This window comes from Rhincodon typus, chromosome 12, assembly GCF_021869965.1.
Source record: "Rhincodon typus isolate 14 chromosome 12, sRhiTyp1.1, whole genome shotgun sequence".
NCBI classification, from domain to species: domain Eukaryota; kingdom Metazoa; phylum Chordata; class Chondrichthyes; order Orectolobiformes; family Rhincodontidae; genus Rhincodon; species Rhincodon typus.
The window spans coordinates 62393197-62420903 of NC_063343.1; the positions used below are offsets into that span (position 1 = coordinate 62393197).

Below are 27707 nucleotides of genomic sequence, written 5' to 3' on the forward strand. Positions count from 1 at the left end.
TTTCCGATGAAGGGTCTAGGCCCGAAACGTCAGCCTTTTTGCTCCTATGATGCTGCTTGGCCTGCTGTGTTCATCCAGCCCTGCACCTTGTTATCCTGGGAATTAGTCTGGTGAACCTCTGCTTCTCTCTTTCCATGACCAGTATTTTCTTTATCAGGCAAGGGGACCAAAACGGTTCCAAATAATCCAGGTGCAGCCTAACCAAGGTTCAAAATAGTTGAAGCAAGACATCTTTATTTAGTCCTGTACGCAAACGCTCATGTGAAAAAGGCCAATATGCCAATGGCTTGCTGTGCCTGCATGTTAGCTCTCAGTGACTTATGAATAAGGACCCTGGGTGTTTAAAGGCGTTAAGGGCTTACCATCTTTCTTCAGTGTAATGCTGTGTTAGGATTTTAGCCTTCCTAATTGTTTGAACAAAATTGGGCGGCACGGTGGCTCAGTGCTACCTCACAGCGCGAGGGTTCGATTCCACCCTCGGGTGACTGTCTGTGTGGAGTTTGCACATTCTCCCCGTGTCTGCATGGGTTTCCTCCCACACAGTCCAACGATGTGCAGGTCAGGGTGGATTGGCCATGCTAAATGACCCATAATGTCCAGGGATGTGCAGGATAGGTGGGTTAGCCATGGGAGATGTGGGGTTACAGGGATAGGGTAGGGGGTTTGGATCTGGATGGGGTGCTCTTGAGATGGTTGGTGTAGATTCACCGCTTTTGTTGCTTGGCATCTTCCTCCTTGTGAATGAGGCCACAGTCAACATGTGCACTTTCTACTCAGGAGCCATGATTATCAGTTGTTAAGGGTTTTCTAAGACATTGCGAACCCTGTGTTGCAGGGATGCTTGTCACATACCGTTTGATGTTAAACGTGATGCCTCCTGGATCATGTGAGCAATTCTTTTGTCAACTGAGATTCTCTGTTTGATGATACTGTGACACTTTTTTATTTATTCATTTGTGGGATATGGGCATCACTGGCTGGTAGTGAGCTGCCTTCTTGAGCCGCTGCAGTCGTTGACTCACAGTGCCATTTGGGAGGGAATTGCAGGATTTTGACCCAGCAACAATGAAGGAACGCCGATATGTTTCCAAGTCAGTGGTCTGGAGGGGAACTTGAAGGTGGTGGTGTTCCCATATATCTGTTGCCCTTGTCCTTCTAGATGGAAGTGTTTGTGGGTTTGGACGCTCCTGTCTGTGAATCTTTGGTGAATTTCTGCTCCAATCTGAAATTTCATGAGATATCCATGACTGTAAACATGTGGATGCTGTGTTGTTTAGTTTGGGGCATTTATTTCCCCTGGGAAATTTAGGGTTTAGCTCCTACTGGAGACTATTCTACCTCCTTTACCTCTTTGTGTGGGTAGTTTCTACTAAAACACACCTCACCACCGTATGTTCCCAAAACTGCATCGCTCCCATCTCCCTTCCCTGGGCCCAGACTGGAATTCCAACATCCACTGCACACCTGGGAGAGAATTCCAGATTTCTGTGACCCTTTGTGTGAGGAAATGCTTCTGAAAATCACTCATTGAATGGCCCCAGCACCAGTGTTAAAGGTCTATCACTTTTCTGTCTAATTCTTTTTCAGAACCTGGATGGGGATGTCTACGAGAAGCTACAGGAATACTTCACCCTCATCAGCAAGACTGAGATTGACGCTTGTCAGTCAGGACAGCAGTGGTTCCAGAGTGTTCTAGAATCCTCCAGTAAGGTAGTAAGCTTTTAAATTTTTCATCTGACTGTTGATTGATTTTATTGTCGCGTGTATTGAAATACAGTGAAAAGCTTTGTTTATGAGTGGTACAGGCAGGTCACAGGAAGCAATGGATGTACAGATCAAAAAGACTTAGAGGCATACAGGTTACATCGCAGGTTACAATATTTGAGGCTAGAGTCCATTCATCAGGCTGGAAAGTAGCTGTTCCTGAACCTGCTTGTGTGTGTGCTCAGGCTTCTGACAGAAGAGGTTGTAAGAGGTCATTACCAGGGACTTTGATGATATTGGCCGCCTTTCTGCAGCAGCGAGCCGTGTAAATGGAGTCCATGGATGGGAGATAACAAGGTGTAGAGCTGGATGAGCACAGCAGGCCAAGCAGCATCAGAGGAGCCGGAAGGCTGACGTTTCGGGTCTAGAGCCTTCCTGCTCCTATGATGCTGCTTGACTTGCTGTGTTCATCCAACTCTACACCTTGTTATCTCAGATTTTCCAGCATCTGCAGTTCCTGCTATCTCTGATACAGTTTTAACTCCATGGATGGGAGGTTGCCTTCCGTGATGGTCTGGGCTGTGCACATCACCTTCTGTAGTTTCTTACAGTCCTGGGCAGAGCAGTTGCCATACCAGGCCGTTATGCACCAGGACAGTATATTTTCAATGGTGCATCTGTAGAAGTTAGTGAGGGACCTTATGGACATGTCAAATTTCTGACTTTGAACAATGTGCAGTTTTCTTCAAATGAATTTCTTCAATTGTGGTTTATACTTATTTCAGAGTCATACAGGACACTTCGCCCGTCAAAGCTGTACTGGCTGTTTTCAAAGAGTGATCCAATTTAGCCCCACGTCTCAGTGCTGTACAAATACATGGCTAATAGCCAACCCACTGCTTAGGATTACAGAACCATAGCATTTCTGTTATCTGCAGGATCTGAGTTCAAATCTCGTCTCGGCTGTTTGAGAATTTTAATCCATTGCGTAAATTAAGAAAAATTAAATATAGAAGTACAAAACAAATTGTGTAGGTAAATGGGAATACGAAGCTGTTGGATTGTAAGAAAATCAAACTGGTTCACAACTATCCTTTTAAAGAAGCCTTTATTTGCTCTGGTCTACATGTGACTCCAGACCCAAAGCAATGTGTTTGATTGTTAAGTGCCCTCAGAAATAGACCACTCAATCTGCATCAAACCCCCTTGCAGTATTCCAGAAGGTCCACTATCACCTTCCCAGGAAAATCTAAGTCTTACATTTACACATGGCCTATCACAACTTCAGGATATCTAAAAGTGCTCAATAACTGTGAAATGTACACATAGGAAAGGCAGCCAAATTGTATACAATGAGTAGTGATAGTAAGAAACAGGTAATCAGTTGGAGATATTAGTTGAGAAATATATATTGGCTCTGGACACTAGGGAGAATTTCCCTGCTCAGATTCAAACACTGGTCATGAGATCTGTGACATCCATCTCTTAAGGCTGAAAAGGGCTGTAACATCTAAAAGATGGTAGACCCAACAATGCAGCATGGCTTCAGTACTATCGGTTTGGCAGTATAGCACCCCGCCCAGGGACAGTGCTGTCCCCCCCTTCCCCGGCCCAGGCACAGTGCTGCACCACACCCCTCCACCCCCCCAACCCCACCCAGGCACAGTGCTGCCCCCACCACGGCCCAGCAACAGTGCTGCCCCTCCCGCCCAGGGACAGTGCTGCACTCCCTCAGTACCTCACTTGGATTTTGTGTTGAAGTCTTAACTCATTGTCTGTGGCATCTTGCTGTGTAGAAAATGGCTGCTTTTTTGTGTCAGTGGAACAATTTCGATATACTCAGTCAACAACAACTTGTGTTTGTGTAGCTTCTTAAAGTAACAAATTATTTCCAGGCTTTACTAGAGTCACTATGAAACAAGGTTTTTTACTGAACCACAGATACTGAGTCAGGTCATTGAATCTTTGTTAGAGACCGTTGGCTTTAAGGAGTGCCTTAAAGGAGGTAAAAAAGGTAGAGATGAGAGGTATAAGGAGAGAATTTCCGAGCTTAGGATGTAGACAGCTGAAGACACTGGCATCATTGCTGGACCGACTAAAGTCTGGGATGTGTATAAGAGACCAGAATTGGAGGGTCACAGTTGTATCAGAGAGTAGCAGGGCTAAAGGAAGTGACAGAGATAGAGAAAGGTGAGGCTATGTGAGGATTCAAACATGAGATTGAGAATTTCAAGCTTGGACTCCTGCAAGTGAGTGAGCACAGAGGCGATGAATGAATGGGACTTTGTGCATGCAGTGATGGGGCAGTATGGTTGTAGAGTTCGGGACAGCTGAAGTGTATGAAGACAGGAGGTTAGCAGCAGCTGAAACATCCATGTAAATCCTGGTCCTGTGTGAACTCTTCCCAATTCCTTCAGCGAGTACACAACGTGACCACCTTCCTGTGTTTCCACTGCAGATCTCCCGTGACTATAACCTTCAGTTATTCCTCCAAGAGAACCCAGTGTTTACAGAGGCCTCAGCCTTCCTCTTTCAGCCAGCTGGTTCTGATAAGGTAAGCCAGTTGGGAAGGGATTGAATTAATTCCCGCTTGTTTAAGCTGCTTGGCTCCCGCAGCATCCTCAACTCAGCCTGTGAGCCTTTAAACCTTTGAGTGACTGAGGTCCACGTACCTCATCGGCTGCAGGAGATTGAGAGACAGTTCCCAGGATGTGTGCGTCACCGGCAAGGTGGTATTTTGATGGGTATTTTGCCCATCCCTTGTTTCCCTGAGAGAGCACGATGAGCTGCTACCTTGAACCTACAGGCCTGCTCTTTTGGGATGGCATTGTGGGGCTGATATTCCACTTGCCTGCAATCTTTGAGGAGAACTGTGAAGCTTTGACAAGCCCTATGATGATATGAGCCACTCGCTAAACATCCAGGGTCACAAGATCAGGAGGAGGCCATTCAACTCCTCGAGCCTGTTCTGCCATTCAGTTAGATCATAGGTGGGGGTCTGTTCCCTCGCTCCATTGTCCCACCATTTGTTCCGTAGCCCTTAATATCCTTACATGTCGAAAGCCTACCATTCAGTTTTCAGTTGACTCCCACAGTGAGCAAATTTGGGAGGGGGGCATTCCAGATTCCTTCCAGCCTTTGTCTGAGGAAGTGCCCTCTGACATGATACATGAGTGGATTCGATCGAATTTTAAGGTAATGCCCTCCCCCGCCGAACTCTTGTCCAGCCACCCCTACTTGCCCAGAGGAAGGTTTCTCCCTATTTACCCCATCATCTCCTCCTTCACACACTATAAACACACTGACAGATCACCCTGCATTCTTTCCAAATGGAGAGAATACAAGTCCAGCCCATGACAGCATTCCTCGGAATTAGGCTGTACCAGCCCCCCATGGATCTACACTGCACCCAGTCCAAGGCCAGTGTATCCTTTGCAGTGATGAGATGTCCACAACTAAACCTTAATTCCTCCAGGTGGGGTCTGAACAAGGCTCTGTCTGACTGGTGCAGGCCTCTGCCCCTTGCTTGTACCTGGTCTGGTTATCCTTCAGCTGGTGCTGGTGGTCATTCTGTTGATAATTGAGAACTCCCTCACTGCTGGGCTGTTCACTTGGAGGGAGGGTCAACAACGAAGCAATGCATTAACTGACCAATGTCATGAGGTCCAATGGTGGGGTTTGAACTCCTGACCTTGGGTTGTTTTGAATCAACCCCAGCTCCAACCCCACCCCACCCAACCCCCAATATTCTGTTGATCAGTGATCCTCAATATCTAGATTATGAAATTCATTGGAGTAAAGGCGGTATGGAAGTGATCTCCTGTGATCAGCCTCGTTATCAACACGGCCAGTTACTAACTGACTCTGTGTTCTTTGTCATGTGGTAGGTTTGCCAGTTGGAAATACAACCCGGTGACCAAGACAGAGAGTCCAGTCTAGACAAGGAGGCACGCAAGTGGGCAACTAAACTCGCAAATAACCACAAAGTCATCGCCCATGGCGAGCGGGTCAGTGAGACTCAACATTTCTGTTCACTGGTGTTGTTCAGTTTATTGTCTGGAAGAAAATATCTTTTCTTTACAATCTCCACGCACCATCTGATCTAATCTACAAATTCCACGCGCTGTTATGATCTGATTTTTGTGAGCCCTGCCCATTTCCGATGCACTCTTCTGTCTGTAAAAGCTATACGAATGCTCCAAAATCTCCGTATGTACATGGTTACTCAGTGATCTACACCATATGGTATGATTGTTGTGTGCTCTCCACATGATATGCCATTGCTCTAAGATGTCCTCTCCACATGCTATGATGCCTTTCTGTGATGTCCATATGCCCACATGCTGTGTGATCTGCTGCACATAGATTCCACTGTCCTGTGCAAGTGGAGATTCTCCACAGGGTATGTGATCTGCTGTGGAATGACCATCCACAATCTGACGCTCTTTACGCTTCTTTTCAGGTTTTACGCAATTTAGAGCAGCGAAGGAAGCTGTCACCTGAGGAAGAGATTTCAGGCATTGAGGCCAAGATGGAGGAGGTTAAAGAGAGCATCAGGAAAGCAGAGGTGATACTGGGACGGTCATGAATCCTACATGTCTTTCTCTGAACTTTCTGTGAAAATGAAACTGGCCAAGTAATGCTGCAGCAGAGAGCTGACACTGTGACCCAATGGAGTGACCGTGATCATTTCCTCTGGACACTGCTCACTCCTGTGACCCAGGGAGTGACTGTTACTCACTGGGCAGTGCTGTTACCCATAACGGGGTGGAATGACCATTACTCTCTGGGCAGTGCTGTTACCCATAACGGGTTGGAATGACCATTACTCTCTGGGTAGCGCTGTTACCCGTAACGGGGTGGAGTGACCATTACTCTCTGGGCAGCGCTCACTCCTGTGATGGGCTGGGATCCACAATGGGCTATGTTGCATGATGATGAAGTAGTGGCTGTCCCACGTGCAGCAAGCAGGGTGAGGGGATGGTGTGTCAGGTCATTGGACTCAAGTAGCTGTTAAAGGCTGACTGTTTAACTCTTGCAGCTGACCGGCAATGGGAGGCAATGCCGAGTTGCTCTTGTTCCGACCTGGCACTGATTTCGGCCCGGCCTTCCTTTACAACCCTCTGCACAGTGCTATGTTATGAATTTTGTTTATTACTCCCCTGCACCCCCCTCTCCCTCCACCCCTCTTTCCTTCCATATCCCCTCCCCTGCCCCATCTCCCCATCACCCCTCTCCTTGCACCCCTCTCTCCCTCCGTACCACCTCCCTCTGTTCTCCCCTCCCCTGCCCTGTCTCCCTCCACACCTCTCTCCCTCCATACCCCCCTCCCTCTGCCCTCCTCTCCCCTGCCCCATCTCCCCATCACCCCTCTCCCTCTACACCCCTCTCCTTCCACTCCTCTCTCCCTCCGTACCCCTCTCTCCATCCTCCCTTCCCCTGCCCCCTCTCCCCCCCACCCCCCCTCCCTCCATCCTCCCCTCCCTTGCCCCATCTCCCCATCACCCTCCCCCTCCACCCCCTGTCCCTCCGCACCCCTCTCCTTCTGTCCCCTCTCTGTCTGCCCTCCCAAGGTGCCCCACTGCTGCCTCTTCCTCTGCTCCTACCCACTCCACAGCCCTCTCCCCCAACCACAGCCCCTCTCCCCCACATCTCCTGCCCAAAAACACTCTTGACAGGAGCCATGTTCATACTGACAACCCTTTGTGGGCGGGGGGGTGGTGTCTTTCTACAGTTTTCACTCTCATTTTCCTCCGTAGATGGATTTTCTCTGATCCTGGTGTTGTTAGACAAAGACAGATATGCAGTGCCCCTCCATATCCATTTCAAATCCTTCATATGTTTAAACTACCTCCTCGCTCACCCTGACCTGGGAAACATGTTTATTGGGAAAGTATTCATACAATACTTGAACTAAACTTGACTTCCAAATGTTAATCCACTTTTCTGCTCATTAATAGGCCTCACTTTTCACTCTTTAAATGCCTGTGGAGATAGCTCTGGATTGTCCTTTTAAGTTAGTTGCTCGTCTCTTCTCGTATTCTGCCTTTGCCTCACTTATTTGCTTTTTCACCTCGTGCCTGACCCTCATTCACATTCAGCCTAGCTCTCTTCTGTATTATCTCTCCAATAGCTGTCAAAAGACATGTTATTTTCCTTTAACATCCTAATCTCTATCGCATTCACAGAGGTCTGGAATTTCATGCTTTTATTTTTCAATTTTAGGGGAATAAAACCTTTGATTGCACCTGAACTGCGTCTTCAAAGTGTTCAGCTAATGTCTTTCCTGTCAATCTTCAATTCAGTTTATCTAGGCCAGATCCATTCTTTGGAGTTGGAGTTAATTATTCCTGCTCTGGACCGATAGCTGTGCTTTCCCAGAGCCAACCCAAGCTATATGGCAGATGGATCACTGTCACCTCAGTGCTCTCTGACTAATACCAGATCCATTTGGCCCTCCACAGACCCAAGAAGCAGGTCTAGCAATGCCTCCTTTCTCTGAGTCAGTCCTGAACAATTACATCCTTCTATTTCTTACGCAGACAAGCAAGATGAAGGCAGATTCACGCCTGAACCTGCTACGTGAAGCTGGACTAGAGGTGGACACATGGCTAGTCAGCACTATGAACCAGGCAAGTGAGGAGCTAGAGAGAGAGAGAAAGCTGAGTGAGGCTCGAGTATCAAATGGAGGCCTCCCAGAGGTGAGTGAGCTCCAGGCCACATCATTGTAAAACCCACTCTTACTATAACCTGTCAAAAATGGACCACTGTCTCCGTCAACTACAGCGACATCACTCTCCTCAAACTAACTTCAAACTTCCTTTCTCACTATCAGCAATCTCACTATCCCTTTCTCTTCTATGTGGAGCTGTGAGGCCTGAGCGGGGCAGAGACTTCCGAAACCCGAAAGTAAAGCTGCGAGTGACATCAGCACATGGACTGACTGAAACTTTGGGGACCTCGGAGCAGCTGCACATGCCCTCAGCTTGAAAGGAGCCTACATCTCAGTCTGTTTCTCTGCAATCTCTCTCTCTCTCTGTGTCTGTGTCCATTCCTCAGTTTACTTCTGCACTTAAATCTCCCTCTTTCTCTCTCTCTCTCTCTCTGTCATCATTTGTGTGTCTCTCCATCTCTCCTTCTCTCCAACTTTCTGTGTTCATTCTCTCTCCAACTTTGTGTTCATTCTCTCTCTCTCTATCACTCCTCCTGTCTCTGATTATATTTGTCTCACTTTCTCACCCTTCCTCTCTCATAGCCTCTCTCTTTATCTCCATCCACCACTGTTTCCACACTTGATTCCACCTCCCTCAGTCTCCAAAATCTCTCCCCAATCTCCCCCCAACTCTTCCTACCTCCCTCTACCACCCATCCCCGCACCCCTCCCCCTCTCTCCCTCTCCCCTGTCTCTCACATTTCTCCTCCCCTCCCTTCCTTCTCTCCCCGCCTCTCTCTCTCTCTCCCCCCCGTTTTCTCTTTCTCATCCTGTCTCTCTCTCCCTATCTCTCTCTCTCTCATACATGCTGGTTCTGGTTTGTTCTTTGAGGCTATGGCGATAAAGTGGGTTCGAGGAGGGGAAGGGGGGACAGCATGGTGAGTCTGGTCCTTGCCTTGTTCACCTCACGGGCGGCTTCAATGGTGACATCCCGTAGCCACTCCATAAACCAGGAGCCGTGGTGGGAACAAAAGATGCACTTTGTCCTAACTCTGTCTCAATTATTTCTTTTTATAATTTCTGTAGTTAAAATTGTGCCGCATTATGATGATTTATACACATTTCACTGTATTTTCATAAACACAAGTGACAATAAATTGCTATTCCATTCTATTCTCATTTTCTCCCTTCTCTTTCACTTCGCTTTTTCTGTCCCTTTCTGTCTTCTCTCACCACCACATTTGTTTTTTCCCTCTTGTCCTCTCCACATCTTTATGCATCTCTCTCTCTCTTTCTATCTCTCTCTCTTTCTGTCTCTCTGTCTGTCTCTCTCTTCCCTCTGTCTCTGTCTCTCTGTCTGTCTCTCTCTTCCCTCTGTCTCTGTCTCTCTCTCTCTCTCTCTCTCTCTCTCTCTCTCTCTGTGTGTTCCTCTGTCTCTCTCTCTCTCTTTCTCTCTCTCTCTGTCCCTCTGTCTCTTTCTGGATCCCTCTCTCTGTTTGTCTGTCTCTTTTCCCATGACAGCTGTTTGCCTCAATGTTCAACTTACTTGTTTTTTTTTTTCACAGTTTGATGAGTTAGATTTCACAGATTTCGAGGAATTTGATGACACCAGTGAGATCTTTGAGGGCAGTCAGTCAAACCTGGGCGGTTCTCCCCGAATGTACCCAGTACTCTGTAAAGTACTCTACAGTTACCAGGTGAGGAGATCAGGAGTCCGCTAACTCCAATGCACTGTGGGTCATCCGCTACTTTCACATACGGGGATCGTTAGTTTAATCTCACATTAAAGACGGCAGCTCATAGCTTAGGCAGTAGGATAGTAATGAGATAATATTCTCACTGATGTTGGTCAACTATTGTACTGGACGAGAAAGTACCTTCTCTACTCTTCTTTGAATTATCAATGTGGGATTATATTTTACATTCACTTCCGTCAATGAGGCAGGTGGGTTCATAGTTTAACATAGCATTCAAATGCCAGCCTCTCCAACAGTGCAGTGCTCCCCCAGGCAGTGCAACACTCTTCCCCCAGTACTGACCCCCAGGCAGTGTAATACTTGCCCCCAGTGCTTGTTGGAGGTCCATCATTTCAGCTCCAGAACACCTCCGCAGGAGTTCCTCAGGGTAGTGTCCTAGGCCCAACCATCTTCAGCTGCTTCATCAATGACTTTCTGTCCATCATAAGGTCAGATGGGGGAATTGCATTCAGCACCATTTGTAATTCTTCAGTTACTGAAGTAGCCCAGGTACAAATGCAGCAAGACCTGGACAATATCCATGCTTGAGCTGACAAATACCATTTGTTTCACACAAATGCCAGGCACAAGTTACCTTCTTGGACAAATGAGAATCTAACCATTGTTCCTTGACATTCAATAGTGTTACCATCACTGAATCTCCCACTATCAACATCCTGGGGTTACCAGCGACTCGAAACTGAACTGGACTAACCACATAACCACAATGACTGCCAGAGCAGGTCAGAGGCTTGCAATTCTGCAGCAAGTAACTCAACTCCTGGCTCCCCAAAGCCTGTCCCACCATCTTCAAGGCACAAGTCAGGACTGTGAGGGAATACTGTCCACTTGCCTGGATGGGTGCAGTCCCAACAACATTCAAGAATCTGGACGCCATCCAGGACAAAGCAACCCACTTGATTGGCACCACATCCACAAGCATTCACTCCCTCTACCACCAATGCTGAGTAACAGCAGTGTATACCATCTACAAGGTGCACTGTAGAAGTTTACCATGGCTCCTTAGAGAGCACCTTCTAAACTCACTTCTGATTCTATGTCGAATCATAAGGGCAGCAGATATATGGGAACACCACCACCTGCAAGTTCCCCTCCAAGCCTCTGTCCACCCTGAATTGGAAATATATCGCTGTTCCTTCAGTGTCGTTGGGTGAGAATCCTGGAATTCCCTCCCAATGTCATTGTGGGGCTACCTACAGCACATGAACTGCAGTGGTTTAAAAATGTAGCTCACCTTCTCAAGGGGGCAACCAGGGACAGGCAATAAATGCTGGCCAGCCAATGAAGCCCACATCCTATGATTGAATAAAGAAACAAATAGTGCCTACATTCACCAATGAACCAGATGAATGCAGAACTGATTCCCCTGGACCAGAAACACTCTGGCCTTCAGTTTTAGGTCTGTGCCAGAGTTCCTGAATTTGTCTGTGTTTATACAAAAGAACTGTGTTTCATTGGGCTGCGAACAGGATGGCCAATCAGCCAGAGTTCCTGGTCTGGCCACAAGTCAGAGAGTGTCTTGTGAGCAGTTCTCATGGACAAGAACAAGATTTGACTCCATTGTGATGCCCACATGATTTTCAGCAAGTCATCTCGCCCTGCCGCCCAAGTCGGGGTTAGGATTTCCCAACTGGTGATGTTTACTGTTCCGGTACACATTTGTTTATTTTATGCCAGTGATTTATTGCTTTGAGTCCACCTGATAAAGTCACGCCTGTAGCTTACACTTGTACTCTGATAATAAGGAACCTCATCATAAAGTCCAAACCTATTCCTTCCCTGTGTGCCCTCACAGGGAGTGGTTGGATGTGCTGACTGAACAGGATTTTTAATCTTGTAACTCAAGAGACCATTCAACCTATTGTGCCATTGCTGGTTTTTTTGAAAGAGCTATCCAGTTAGTCCCACTTACCTGCTTATTCTCCTTAGCCCTGTAGCAATTTTCCTTTTCACATATTAATTGATTTCCCTTTAGAGAACCTCTATTGTTATAATCACAGCTGCTTGTAACAAGTCAAATCCTTGATGGGCCATAAGTTTTGATTTACAATATGATTACCGTCATGGTCAATTACTGAACATACCCACGTGAGGCTGCCAGTGTACTTCTAACGAAAAAAAATCAGTTTTTTAGGAAAATATAACTGTGGTGTCAAGAATGGGATGCAACGCTCTAGCTGGGGACTCTTCAGTGTTTCTTTTTAACAGTTTAAGACATAATTTCTTCAGTTTTATATCATTGTTTAGAATATCAATGTGTGATTTCCTGAGTGTCTTGCGTCCTGTGTACAGGCCGCACAGTCTGATGAACTGACCATCGCTCTAGAAGAGCAGCTCGAGGTGATTGAAGATGGTGACATGGAGCACTGGGTGAAGGTGAGTACAGTGAAGATGATTCTACATGGACTCTCCATTTTCCACCAGAGTAATAATCCAGGGCCCCACTCCCAACTCATGACTGTCCTGGTCTCTCACTGACTGAGCTGGGAGTCGGGGCCGGTCTCTCACTGACTGAGCTGGGATTTGGGATCTTGTGATGTCCACAATTTGTGAAAGGCATTTTCTAAGTCTGATTTAATTCTGTAAAGGCTCTTTTAATAATAATTGTTTACATAAACTGCTCATCGATGAACATTAAATGGCTGTGTTCAGTGAACACACACAACCTCCAATTCCAATTGCATATTTGTCCCTGCAAAACAAAAAGTCCAAAGTTAGTTGTCTTCATTGTGATGTTTAAGCCAGATATGAACTTCTGTTCCACAAGGTCTTCTAACGGATAAGGAAGCACTGGGAGAGTAATACATTGTGTACAAATTATCCCAATCCAGTCACAAAGACAGTATTGGCCATAGGTAGCTGTGAATCAGTTGTGCCTCTTATGAAGATTTTCAACGTTAATGTTTGGATGCAACCCCCAGGGGTCTGGCTATCTGTGACCAGAGAAACCAATTGCTGAAGCCTTGTAAGGCTGAGGGGTTGATGTACTGTCCAAACGGATTTTTCAGTCTACGCTTGTTGACTGAGTCTTTGAAACTGGTACAACACTGAAGGGTACCATTCAGCCCATTGACCCAATCCTAGCTCTTTGATAGGGATTCCTATCTGTCCCATTTTTCTGCTCTTTCTCCATCATATCTGAACTTTTATTTCCTCATCATGGAGACACTCAAAACCAGCAAAGAGCAATTAGGAAAGGAAGTGGGCAGGGAAGTGAGATTAACGACTATCAGCAGCCTTCTGTGTATCAACTGATCAGTCTCTGAATATGAGTCCTCTTAACCTGAATAAATGAGAATAATTTCAACTTTTACAATCTCTTCATGGAGGTGAACACCCCCTCATACTCAATATCATCTTTGTAAAGAACATAAGATCTGGAACATAAGAACTAAGAGCAGGAGTAGATCATTCAGCCCATTTGTTCCTGCCCTGACATTTGCTGGATGCACTTTGATAAGCACCAACCACATAAAACTCCTTACTGAGGTCTTCAAACCTCTACAGACTTTGGTTAATTTTTAAATTCTTTCATGAGATGTGGGTGTTGTTGGCTGGGCCACCATTTTTTTCCCATGTCCCTAGTTGCCCTTGAGAAAGTGGTGGCAAAATGCCTCTTGAACCGCTGCAGTTTATTTGATGTAGGTAAACAATAATGCCCTTAGGGAGGGAGTTCCGGAATTTTGACCCAGTGACACTGAAGGAACGCTGAAATATTTCTATCACAGAATCATAGATCCCTCTGAAGAGCATCCTACCTATCCCTGTAACCCTGCATTTCCCATGGCTAATCCACCTAGCCTGCACATCCCTGGACACTATGGGCAATTTTGCATGGCCAGTCCCCCCTAACCTGCACATCTTTGGGCTGTGGGAGGAAACTGGAGCACCCGGAGGAAACCCAAGTCAGGATGTTGAGCGGCTTGATGGGGAATTTGCAAGTTGCCACCTGCCGTCCTTGTCCTTCTAGGAGTATGAGTCATGAGTTTAGAAGGTGCAGTAGCAGGAGCCTTGGTGAACTTCTGCAAGTTCATCTTGTAGATGGTGCACACTGCTGCTACAGTGCTCAGCAGTGCACAGAGTGAATGTTTAAGGTGCTTTTTGCCCTGGACAGTGCTGAGTTTCTTGGGTATTTTTGGAGCTGTACCTATCCAGGGGAGTATTACGTCACACTCCTGACTTGTGCCTTGTAGATAACCCACAGAATTGTCACAGAATTCCCAGCCTTTGACATGCTCTTGCAGCCACAGGATTTATTTAAATGGCTGGTCCAGTTCAGCTTCAGGTCAACAGAAAGGCCCAGAATGTTGGTGGTGGGGGTATTCAGTGATGCTAATGCCATGGAATGTCAAGGGGAGATAGTTAAATTTTCTCTTGTTGGAGAAATTTACTTATTATCCTCAATTCTGTTTTTTAAATTCCTTTTGTCTACCCCTTTTTCAGGCCCGGAATAAATCTGGCCAAATAGGCTATGTGCCTGAAAAGTATCTCCAGTTTCCAGGTGGGAACAGCCTATCCAGCAGGATCTCCGTGGTAACATCCTCTGACATCACGTCCTATTCCTCATCCAGTAGCTCTGCTGAGCAGGAACTGATGGTTTGCAGTGGCCTGGAGCAGGCAGCAGATGGAGGTAGGTCTAATCTTGATCTTTTAACCCATTGTCAATGTGGGCAGGGACCATTTCCAGCCACCCCTGAACACCCCATGGAACACTGAGAGAGGAGAAGGTGAATCAGGAAGGGTCCATTAATTGGCAAAGAATTTCGCTTGAAAAATCTGTACACTGTGCAAACAAAGGGGAAACTCGATTTGGATTTTGGACCAGAATAGCCATCTTAACATCTCTGAATCAAGAGGTTCTAGATTTCATATTCCAGGGACTTGAGCTCAAAATCCAGACTGAGTGCTGACCCTCTGACAGTGCGGCGCTCCCTCATTACTGACCCTCTGACAGTGCGGCGCTCCCTCGGTACTGACCCTCCGACAGTGCGGCGCTCCCTCGGTACTGACCCTCTGACAGTGCGGCGCTCCCTCGGTACTGACCCTCTGACAGTGCGGCGCTCCCTCAGTACTGACCCTCTGACAGTGCGGCGCTCCCTCAGAGCTGCCCTCTGTTGGATCAGTACTCCCTCAGCAGTCCCCTTTACGAATACTGTCTTTTACAAATGCAGCACTGAGGGAGTGCTACATTGCCAGGAAGGCATTATTGAGAAAGTAACCAATGATTGAAATGGCCAAATTATGATGCTATGTGTGACCTGGGGGGGAACGTTGAGGTGGTGATGTCCCCGTGCGGCTGCTGTCCTCCCCTTTCTTGGTGGTAGAGGTTGCAGGTTTTTCTGGTGCTGTTGCCTGAGCCTTGACCTCACTGTAACAGGGTGGATCACAGTCTGCTTAAGGACGGCTTATCCTCACACTTACGGGCTGTGCTGGGGGCTATGTTGAGGAGCTGATGTTGTGGATGTTGTTTTCACAGTCTGCTTGGCCCGGGCGTTGTACGATTATGAGGGACAGAGTGCAGAGGAGCTGTGCTTCCCTGAGGGTGGCCTGATCAAGGTCCTTCACACTGGTGAGCGTGGAGTGGATGATGGATTCTGGGAAGGAGAATTCAATGGCCGAATTGGCGTGTTTCCATCCTTGCTCGTCGAGCTGCTGGTTGGGGAAGGGACAGATCTGGAGTTGGAACCGATGCTGGTACTGAACACAGGAAATTTGTGGCTTTTAATCAGTCTGCGCAGCTTTGGTGGAGCTGATTTAAATCTTTCATGATCTTCCCTTTGTACAGGCATCTCGTGTTGACATAACTTCCCCTTCCTCCCACTGTGGCCTTTCCATTTCGTGAAAGTTTTAATAAATTTTCATAAACTCTTCCCTCCCGTTCCTGCTGCTGTTTAATCAATTGTCACTGCTCTCTTCCTTTGTTTCCAATACGCTTCCTGTTATGGGATATCCCAGAAAAGCACTAAATACTCGAGCTATGACCCGAACAATATCCCCAATTCATCCTCATCTCCTTTTGCTTCCATGTTCAGTGTCCCCTTAATGTAAAATAGAGAACCCAGTTTGCCTTTTCATAAAAAGGGCATCACAACATAGGATAGAAATAACCTGGGGCAGATGCATATGGAGACAACACAGTCATCAAGCAACGTCAACATTTGAGAAGGGCAGAGTCAAATCCCCACAGGTCAGGTGAGTACACTGCAAAGCAAGGTATTTACCCAGCCCTCCTACAGCGAATTCACATCTAACAAACCTAATCAGATCTGCAAATCAAGATTTTGTCTAACATCACAGATGAGATGACACCAACTGCAATGGTGAACAGCTAGTCTCCTCAACTCAATTATCAAAGTGTCAGGAAAACCAATCATTCATTCAAACTTCTTAGCATCTGTAATCTTGTTCTAAGATGCATGTATCCCTCAGTTACTGTGCTTGTACACTGTGTCACAAACTCCGTCTCTTTCAATACTGAATATATCTCTAAATCTTCCTGACACATTGACTCTCTTCCCTTTCTCCCCTCCCTGCACCCCCATTGTTTAGTGCTCTGTGTTTCTCTCCACAATTTGCTGGTAACCCTTTCAACCAAGCATTGACAGAATGTGAGGTCTTTCCTGCCTTTGTGATGAAGTTGGATGTTCTCCCACTGAGATCAGATAGGTGCAGAGAGTGGGAATCTACAGTCTGCTCTTTTTTACCTCATTAGCTCGCTTCCCACTGTTTGGTTCAATACTGAGAAAATATACAGGAGTAGGAATAGGCCATTCGGAAGCTCAAACTCTGCAAGTGAATTGTTGTTGACTACATTGTTTTATTTTCCAGGATCCCACATCCCCTCCTCCATTCTCTCCTCCTGCTCCTGATTCTAGTGTGGTGCCATATCACGCTGTAGGATCCACACAGCAAGAGAGACTCCAAGTGTCACCTAGAAACAGTGGTAAATATATTTAATGTTTTGTTATACACACTGGGTCTCATGATTCAGCCCCTAAAGCCCATTACTGAGAAAAACATGGAGGAGCCCATTTAGCTACAGAGGAATTGGAGGAAGACATTCTGGCCTTCGAACCTATTCCATCTTTCACTGAAATTCTGCTTGACCTGTATCTTCAATCCATCAATCCATCTTTGCTCAGCAACCCTGGACTCCATTTGGAGCACTGCACATTGCTTTGTTGGCCTTAGGAACAGTGAGGTGTAGGTACAGTACAGAAAGTGTCAGATTACGAGGAAAGATTGCCCAAATCACCCTTGTGTTCCCTACATTCCAGATAGTTAAGGAGAGATTGTGAGGTTCTAGGATCTTGAAAGGAATTGATGGGGTAGATATAAATTATATTCCATTGATGGAGGGAGTCCTGGATGAGAGGACATCATCTTCAAATCAGTGTCAGGCCATTCGGGAGGCAAATGTGGAAACACATCTTTGTGAGAAGATAGTGGAAGCTTGGAATTCACAACCGACAGTGGATGCTAACTGAATTAATAATTATGATTTAAGATTGATAGATTTTTGCTAGCCAAAGGTATTAAGGAGTATGCAGCCAATTCAGATGACTGCAGTGAAGCTATGGAACTGCTGTGATCTTGAAAAATAGCAGAACAAGTTCCAGAAGCTAAATAGCTTCCTCCTGTGTCTTTCCATGCCATGGCTAATCAGGTGCCTTAGCTCTATACTGATCTCTCTAAACAACTTTCACTTCTCAAAGCCAACATCCTTAACCAGGGGCGTGCTTTTTAATATCTTCTATAATTCTTTATCCTGAAAAGTTGTGGAAGTTTCTTCATATTTCAGGCTGAAATGGGCAGGTCTTTGGTCTCTCAGGGATTAAGGAAGGGTAGGAGGTCTGGTGACACAGTGGTAGTGTGCCTACCTCTGAACTAGGAGCTCTGGGTTCAGATCCCATCTCAGTACTTGATAGCCATGCATCGTATTGCAGCTAAGTAGTTTTCATTGATTGTTAACGTTTAAAGTCCTTCTGATACACCCATGGCAGGTGCTAAGACAGTGATTCTTAGTCAGGCAGAACCATTTAGTTGCAACAGACTCCTCACAGTAAAAGACCCCAAGTACAGTTTCTTGCTCTGAGCAATATCATTCCCTTTCTGAGGGACTGACACAGACTAATACACAGGCTCACAATGTGAGAAATAAGCAGGAAAGTGGATTTGAAGCTAAAGATCTGCCCTGACTGCATTGAATGGAGGAGGAGGGGGCTTGAGGGCTCATTTTGTCTGTTCCTGTTCTCTTATGTTCTTATCTTAATTGTTTGTCATTCTGCAAAAAGAACTGGCCCAATAATTATAATTTACTGTTGACTCTGTGTGGAAGAGGCTGTTTGCTTATGTGGGGTTGTTGGAGATTTTATAATGTAACTTTCAGGGTAATGTCCAACCAGAGTTAACAACATTAACTGTGAGTGTATAGATCTCAGGGGCTCTAGAATATCCAGAATTGATTCCACTTTATTCACTTTACAGTTTCTGCTGTTCAGAAGGAGGAATCCCACATCCTGGAGCCCACTTCTGAAATGCCTACTGGACGACTTAGACCTGTAAGAGAGGATTTATCTGAAAAATAGTAATGTGTAACTTGATATCATTGAGCTCCGGCTGGGGAAATGCATCATCCTGTTAGCCATACGTCTCACAAAGCTGTAGTTTCGCCTCCTCATCTGTTCCCTCTGAAACCTCTGATGCTTGTATCTTATCTTTCACCAGCTCCCATTCAGCCATCACGGATGGCACAGTGGTTAGCGCTGCTGCCTCTCAGTGCCAGCGAGCTGGGTTTGATGTGGAATTAGCATGTTTTCCCCATGTCTGTGTGGGTTTACTCCAGGTGCTCTGGTTTCCTCCCACAGTCCAAAGGTGCACTGGTTAGGTGGATTGGCCATGTGTGGTGTGCAGGCTAGGTGGATCAGCTGTGGGAAATGCAAGGTTACAGGGCTAGGGTAGGGGCCGGGGCTGGGTGAGCTGCTGTTTGGAGGATTGGTGTGGACTTGATGGGCTGAATGGCCTGCTTCCACACTGGAAGGATTCTATGGTCGCCCCTGTGCTCACTGATCTACACAGACTCCCAGACCCATGGCAGCTCCGTGTTTAACATTCTCATCCTTATTTTCAAAGCCCTCCCAATGCCTTACACCTTTGTATCTCCATCATTCCCTCCAGCTCCCCAAGCATTTAACATATGTACATTCCTCCACTCCTCAATTTTAATCACTCCCCCATTGGTGGTCTTGTCTTCAGTCACCTGGACCCTATGTTTTGGGATTCTCTCCCAAAGTCTCTCATGCAATAAAAGGCTCCTTCGACCCTACCTTTAACTTCTGGGTCACTTGCCACAATATCTCCTCTGCTGCCCTTTGCTGAGATGGTTTGCAATCTTTGTTCAGTGTTTGAGGTGATGTCCCAGTTATACTTTTTGATTACGAGCTCCTTTGGTTTGTGTAGATCCCAGGGGAGTGGGAGAGGAGACAGGGGAAAAATATTTCAGGCCTTAATGCCCTGAATTTGTGTTTAACAAATAACTCACTTGAACCTTTGTTGCTGTTCAACTTTTTCAGATTCGAGCTGCCCCTCCTCCACCATCATCCAGTCCAGTTTCCCACCAGGATGAGGAACTCCTTGTATGAATATTCCCACCTAAATTCGGACCCTACATGTGGAATCATATCCAACTGGAGGAATGGGTGACAGGCCTTTGGTTCCAGGATTGGTGCTTCACATGGGAGATGTGAGGGGATCGGACTGTGGTCCTTATCAGAATTTCCACGGATGGGGAACCAGCAACCTACACTTCATTAAGCTGACACATCAGGTTCCACACAGAAGATGGGTTCATTGGTGTGTTCATCAAGGGCTTTCTCTAAGAGCACCAACCTTCATTGTGAACAATTTAAACGTGTGCAGAGCCTCTCCCGTGGTGAGACATTCCTGGAACATGAACATGGAATCACGTGAGCATATAAAATATAGCCATGGAGTGAACATTGTGCGATGGGATTTGGAATTCCAACCGATGACACTTCCTGGAGCCAAGCTGATTGCCCAATACTCTGTTTGCTCTCAGGAGCACAAATGACAAGGGGCAGTGCTTTGTGGCAGTGTCCTGGAATCTCTGTAATGTTGATCTAATTCGGTGATCAATGAAACAGTTATATGCCGTTGTGTGCGTATCTGTCACTGGATGGGATGAGTGATGGTAACATCATTACTACTTTGACATTGGGTTACCTCTGACTCCTCAGTTATGAAATGACACATCTTGAGGGCATTTCAGGTGAATTTAGATGTGAAGATTGAAGGCATAGGTTTCATTGATTTCATTTCCTTCTGGGAATGTGAGGAATACTGGAAATACTAATAGTTATTGATATCCTTGTTTGCCTTGGAAAGATGGTGGGCTACATTCTGAAATCAATAGGTTTAACACAAAAGAAGTATCTTGTTGAACTATTTTGGAAGGTGGTTATGGTCAATCATGTTGATGTGTAATAGGACTCATGTATAGATTCAAATCAGGTAAGGAATGCATGTTTCTGTCCCTAAAGGACGCTGATGAGCCAATTGGGTTTTTCCCGACAGCTTCATGGTTACTTTCCCTCAGACCAACTTTTCATTTCCAACTGCTTTCAAACTCATATCACCATAGAATCCTACGGTGTGGAAACAGGCCAATTGGCCCAACAAGTCCACACCACCCCTCCAAAGAGCATCCCCCCCTACCCCGTCCCCACCCCCACCCCCTTTCCCTATAGCCCTGCATTTCCCACGGCTAATCCACCTGATTTACACATCCCTGAACACGATGGACAATTTAACATGGCCAATCCACCTAACCTGCACATCTTTGAACTGTGGGGGGAATCTGGAGCACCCAGAGGAAACCCACACAGACATGGGGAGAATATGCAAACTCCACACAGACAGTCGCCCGAGGGTGGAATCGAACCCGGGTCCCTGGTGCTGTGAGGCAGTAGTGCTAACCACTGAGCCACCGTACCGCCCCAATTCTCAAAGTTCCAGCCAATTATTTTGCCAGGAGCATAAGCACTGCAGCATTCTTCCACTAATTGTATTAAACCTCCGACAATGGTTCAAGACAAAGGCTCATTATCACCCCTGCAGGGAACAAACTGCAATAGGCAATAAAGTATTGGTCTTCGGGTGCACCCATGACTCTGGAATTGACAAAATCAAAATTATGGGGTTATCCTTGCTCAGAGTGGACTCAAGTTGTGGAATAAGAAAACATTGAGGATAGGATGCAGATGTAAACTCGATCAATCAGCTGAGACACTTGGAGTATAATGTGTTAGAATCTGACCTGACCATGGAATGAGACTGTGTGTTTGGGAAAGCCTTGAGCTCATCACTTCTGAAGAGTTCAATGTAAACTGTCCACCACCTTTAGGAAGAATGATGAGGCCTAAAGTGGGTGCAGAGCAGATTTATCAGAATCCTACCAGGAATGAGGGGACTTCAGCTTTGCGAAAAGGCTGGAGATGCTGAGATAAGTCCCTTTAGAGAAGAGAACATTATGGGAGGTTTGATAGAAGTGTTTAAAATCATGGAGAGTTCTGACCAGAATGAATGGAGGAGATTTATTTCCAGTGTCAGGAGGATCATCAATCAGAGGCCACAGATTTTAAGGTATTTGACAAAAGAACCAAAGAGGAGATGTTGATTATTTTTATACAGTCAAAATTTTTTTATATAGTCACTCAAGGGGTATTGGGATTCATTAGCTGGGCCAGTATTTATTGTCTATCCCTAGTTCCCCTTGAAATGGCCATTTGTGAGCTGCCCCCTTAAACCACTGCCAACATCTGGTGTGTATGCACCCACAATCTTATTCCAGAGGGAGTTCCAGGATTGTCACTCTGTGTCAATGAATGGACCTGATATGTTTTCTAAATCATAATGGAAAACAGCTTGTTAGGAAACTTGCCTGTGATGGTGTTCCCATCCATCTACTCAACTTGTCCTTCTAGGAAGTAAAATTAAACATAAGGTTGGTGTAGTCTTACCAGACCATAGGGCTGCTTTTTCAGTAGAGAGAGATGACTGGTGGTGGTTTAAACTGAAGGTCACCACATCTCAGGCAGGGTGGGGGGAGATTGAGAAGGAGAGTCATTCATGATCAACTCTGCTGGTGTAGGAATTAAACCCACTCTGCATCGCAAATCTGCTGTCCAGCAAGCTGAGCTAACTGACTCTCTACTAGAAAGTACTGGTTGTGGGTTTGGAAGGGGCTGTCTAAGGAGCCTGGGTGAATTTCTGCAGCGCATCTTGCAGGTGGTACACACAGCTACGACTTTCCTTCAATGTTGTGGGAAGTGATCGGCACAACATCCATCCAAACAATCAAGCAGGTTGCTTTGTCCTGAATGGCGTCAGCCTTCTTGAGTGTTTTTGGCTCTGTACACATTCAGGGAAGTGGGGAGTATTGTATAACACCCCTGACTTGTTCCTAGCAAAGATGGTGGATGGGTTTTGGGCAGTCAGGCAAATAGGTAACTCACTACTACATTCCTGGCCTCCAACCTGCTCTTGTAGCCACGTTATTTACGTGGCTAGTCCAGTTCAGTTTCAGGTCAGTGATAACCCTCAGGATGTTGATAATGGTGCTTGCAGCTCTGGTAATCACAGAATTGTTTTGGTGCAGAAGGAGGCCATTCAGCCCATAGTGTCTGCATTAGTTCTCTGAACATTTTATTTAGTGACAAACTCCTGCCTTTTCCTCAACCCTGTATATTGTTTCTATGTAAACAATCATCATCCAATTTCCTCTTGACCGGCTCAACTGAACCTGCCTCTCCAACATTTCGAAGCAGTGTTTTCCAAACTTGGAAAAGTATTTCTCACTTCTTCCAACACAAAATACTCCAAAACTGTGCATTCTGGCTCACAATCCTGTTATGGTCAGGGGCAATTTTCCTTATTTATTCTGTCTGGAACCTTTATAATTTTCAAAATTTCTATCAATACTTCTCTCAGCCTTCACCCATCCAAACAAATATGTCCCAACTTCTCCAATCTATCTTCGTAACTAAAGTTTCTCGTCCTTCGAACAATTCTTGTGATACCGTTAAATGTTAATGGTATGTCATGCCAGACACTTGCAAGATGCAAATGTTATTTGCTACTTGTCAGCCCAAACCTGGATATTGTCCAAGTCCTGCTGCATTTTGACATGGACTGCTTCAGTTTCTGAAGAGTCATGATTGATGTCGAACTTTGTACAATCATCAGCAAACATCTTCTCACCCAATGATGGAGGTAAGGTCATTGCTGAAGCAGCTGAAGATGGTAGGGCCTAGGACACTATCCTGAGGAACTCCTGCAGGCTGTCCTGGAGCTGAGCTGACTGCCCTCCAAAAGCCACAACTATCTTCCTATGTGCCAGGTATAACTAGAACCTGTGGTTTCCTATTGACTCCAGTTTTGTCCAGGCTCCTTAATGCCATACTTGGTGAAATGCTGACTTGATGCCAAGGGCATCACCTCACCTCACCTCTGGAGTTGGGCTTTTGCCAAGTTTGAACTAAGGCTGTGATGAGATCAGGAGCTGAACAGCCCTGGTGGAACCCAGGTTATTACTAAATAAGTGATGCTTTATAGCACTTGTTGATGGTCCCTTCCATCACTTTACTGACAATTATGAATAGATTGATGGAGCAGTAATTGGCTGAGTTAGATTTGCCCTGCTTTTTGTATACAGGACATACATGGGAAATTTCCACATTGCAGGGTAGATGCCAGTATTGTAGCTGTATTGCAACAACTTGATTAGAGGTGCAGAAAGTCCTGGAGCACAAGTTTTCAGCACTATTGTTTGGAATATTATCAGGGCCCATAGCTTTTGCAGTATCCAGTGTTTTGTATATTTTGAGGGGTTCAGGTGCATTGATATTTAAAAGGTGCAGAAAATAATCTGGAAGGCAAATGGGATGCTGACCTTTATATCTAGAGGAACTGGAGTACAATGATGCAGAGGTTAGACCCCACATTTTTTTTCTTTATTCTTGAATGGGAAGAGGGCGTTGCTAGCTAGGCAGCATTTATTGCCCATCCCTAATTGCCCAGAGGGCAGTTAAGAGTCAACCACATTGCTGTGGGCTTGGAGTCACATGTAGGCCAGACCAGGTAAGGATGGCAGTTTCCTTCCCTAAAGGACATTAGTGAACCAGATGGGTTTTTCCAACAATCGGCATTAGATTCTTAATTCCAGATATTTTTATTGAATTCAAATTCCACCATCGCCGTGGCAGGATTTGAACCCAGGTCCCCAGAACATTATTTGGGTCTCTGGATTAACAGTCCAGCAATAATACCACTAGGCCATCGCCTCCGACTAGCTATGACTTGGAGTTCTTTGAGCAGATCTGGGCACCAGACCTTAGGAAGGAAGTTTACAAGAATGATACCTGGATTTCAGGGGTTAGTTTATTAGTAGAGATTACAAATTAGGCCTGGTTTCTCTACAATTATTAAGGTTAAGGGGCAATCTGATCAAAGTCTTCAGGATATTTATGGAAAAAGACAGGATAGATAAACTATATCCACAGGTTGAAGATTCTAAAACTAGGAGTCATGATCTAAAATGTAGGGTCAGATCATCCAGGAGGGATGTTAGGAAGCCCGTCTATACACAAAGGGTGGGAGATGTTTGGATCTCTCTTCCACAAATGGTAGTGGATGCTGAATTAGTTGTTAGTTTTAAATCCGAGATAAATTTTTGTTAACCAAAGATATAAAGGATATGGGTCTATGCAATTAGGCTACATTTCAACCACGATCTCATTGAGTGGTAGAATAGGCTCAAAGGGCTGTATGGTCTATTCTTGTTCCTGTTTTGTTGATATCACATTGCAGTGTGTTGAATTGGTTGGAGTCTGGCAGGTGAAATGGATCATTGGCATGTCTGGCTGAAGATTGTTATATATGCTTCAACCTTATCTTTGGCACTGATGTGCTGTGTTCCCCATCAAGCAGGGTGGGGAATGTTTGTAGAAACTCCTTCTCCAGTTACCTGTTTAATTGTCTACCACCATTCATGAATGTGGCAGGAATGCAGAGTATATATCTGATCTTTTGAAGTGGAATGACTTAATTCTATCACTTGCTGCTTATGTTGTTTTTATATGCAAGTAGTCCCGTTTGGTAGCATCACCAGGTTGACACCTCATTTTTAGGTTTGCCTGGTGCTGTTCCTGGCATGCCTTCCTGCAATCTCCATTGAACTAGGGTTGATCCTCTGGTTTGATGGTAATGATAAAGTAGGAGATATGCCAGGCCATCAGGTTGTTGATTGAACTGAATTGAACTGCCTAGAGGCAGATTAAATAATACCTTTCAAAAGGTAGCTGGATAAGTTTTTGGAAAAGAAAAGATAGATATAGGGAAAAAGTAGGGGAGCAGAATTGTCTTATGTTTTATTTTAACATCCCTGGTGCTGGCTTTCCGACAGGAACAGGAGTGAATGAGGTTGATTGAAGGTGGTTCAGAGTGAAGCATTGTGGGAAAAATGTCTTTCTAAGAGGTTTTCTCTGGCTCAAGAACAAAGGATCAAAGGCTATTAGGAGTAGGCAGGAAAGGCCACAATCAGATTAGCCACAATCTCATTGAATGGTGGAAGGGCTTGAGGGCCCAACTAGCCTGTAGGGGAAAAAAATGCACTGTGCTTATGACAGAGTTTTTGACAACATACTGGAAAGGAGAATAATTCCCATCGTCCTAGACAACATGTATCCCTCTTAACCAATATATAAACTTATATTATTTATTTTACAGTTGTGTGTGGGATCCTGCTGTGTATAAATTGGCTTTCATGTTTCCTGTATTACAACAGTGACCAGGTTTGAAGAAAGTACCTCATTGGGCTATGAAGGACAGTGGATCATCCTGCCGTTGCGAAAGATGCTTTCGAAATGCTAGCCTTTCTTTCTCAGCTTCAGAATGTGGAGAGAGTGTCTTTTTTTAATCAAATCTGGAAGCACATTATACAGGAATAATAAACCAACAACACTACTTCAAACTAATCTTTTGAGTGTGTGACATGCGACAAAGACCAAATTTGGGGAACTGCTGGGATTTAGGGTTGAGATGACAAAGTTGCTTTAGGGGTCAGCCATGACTCTGGTCGGAGGTCATTCCCGAGTTTTGCAACATAAATCTAAGCCAGAATAATCATTCCAGTACCGAGGGTGCTCTGGGCAGTGCTAAAGGAGGGCTACACTGTCAGAGTTGCAATACTAAAGAGGTACAGCATGGCCTGGAAAGCAACAGTGGGGGAGGGCCACACTGACGGAGATGTAATACTGAGGGAGTGCTTCATTGTCTGGGCAGCAATAGTGGAGGAAGGCAGCTCTGTCAGAGAAACAATCGTTAGGGGGTGCTGAATTGTCTGAGAAGTAGTGAGGGAGAGCTGCAATGTAAGAAGGGCAGTCTTTTGGATGAGAACACAGTTAGTCCTGCCAACTGTAGTACTCCAATGTAAATAAAAGCATGTAAATAAATCTTCGGTTCATTCTGATGCCTTGTGCATGTTGTCAATTCCCTTCTTGTTATTGGCCTTTCAGCTTATGATCGAGTTTGATTTTCAGTAATGGGAACGGGGAAGATGTCTCACTTATGGGGAGGCCAGAACTAGGGACCATATGTAAAAGAAAGTCATCAATAAAGCCAATAGGATAAAGGCCAAATTAGGATAAACTTCTAAACCTACAGAGTAATGAGCAGGTGGAGCTTGCTACCACAGGAAATAGTTGAAGTGAATGATATAATTACATTTCGGGGGAAGTTAGACAAGTACATGAGGAAGAAAGGGATGGAAGGATATGCTGATAGGATTTAGATGGAAAGGGGTGGGAGGAAGCTTGTGTGGAGCATGAAGAACAGTGGAGCAGCTGAGGCAATCAGTTTGTTTCTGTGCTGGAAATCCCTCAAGCTATCCCAAGCTGGCCACATCTGGGTCAGATCCCTGGTGTGAGTTAAGGCTCTGTAGCAAACGGTCAGCTGACCCAGAAAACAACGCAAAAGGTGTTGGAAATACATGAAGCTGGAGGGGAGAACCCAAGGCAGGAGAAGTGGGACAGTTGAAACGATTTAGAACAAACTTAGCAGTTCAGAACTGGGCACACATAGACAGGAAGAGGCTGTTTAACCATCGGAACTGCTCGCCTATCATACAGATCATGCCGTTCATCTGAATTTGGAACTCAAACAGAACACTCATGATCTTAATGAATGGTGGAGCAGGCTTGAAGAGCCAAAAGAATCATAAAGTATGGCTTAATACAGCTCTTAATTCATTTGTTCGTATCATGGCTGTCAAGTAGAGTAGGAACTGATGTCTGAAGCTGGAGCTACAATACTTGAGCCTGCTGTGATCTGCTCAGATCGATTGCCAACTCTCTGTGAGTGAAACCTGACTTGACCCATCAGGCAAATCGAGCTCAGAATGAAACCTGAACTAAGGGGCACCAGAAGCAGATTCGACAATAAATTTCTTGAGGTAAATGGGAACTTTCCTCTTCAAGTATTTATCCATCGTATGGGGAAAGAGCAGGGAAGTGGGACAG

The 27707-nt window shown here is 45.5% G+C and overlaps 1 protein-coding gene across 1 annotated transcript in view; it reads left to right on the forward strand.

The window, feature by feature from the left end:
- The window catches only part of LOC109916809 (F-BAR and double SH3 domains protein 2-like), a 64345-nt gene extending 38431 nt beyond the window's left edge, over positions 1-25914 (forward strand). Inside the window, exons 4-15 of the mRNA XM_048603480.1 lie at positions 1588-1710; positions 4163-4258; positions 5592-5711; positions 6167-6271; positions 8247-8405; positions 9922-10053; positions 12406-12489; positions 14557-14743; positions 15590-15807; positions 16942-17056; positions 18601-18674; positions 19686-25914. Coding sequence (XP_048459437.1) covers positions 1588-1710; positions 4163-4258; positions 5592-5711; positions 6167-6271; positions 8247-8405; positions 9922-10053; positions 12406-12489; positions 14557-14743; positions 15590-15807; positions 16942-17056; positions 18601-18674; positions 19686-19754 — 1482 coding nt within the window. The 3' untranslated portion in view covers positions 19755-25914. The remainder of the gene's footprint in view (positions 1-1587; positions 1711-4162; positions 4259-5591; positions 5712-6166; positions 6272-8246; positions 8406-9921; positions 10054-12405; positions 12490-14556; positions 14744-15589; positions 15808-16941; positions 17057-18600; positions 18675-19685) is intronic.
- The last annotated feature ends 1793 nt before the right edge of the window (positions 25915-27707 follow it).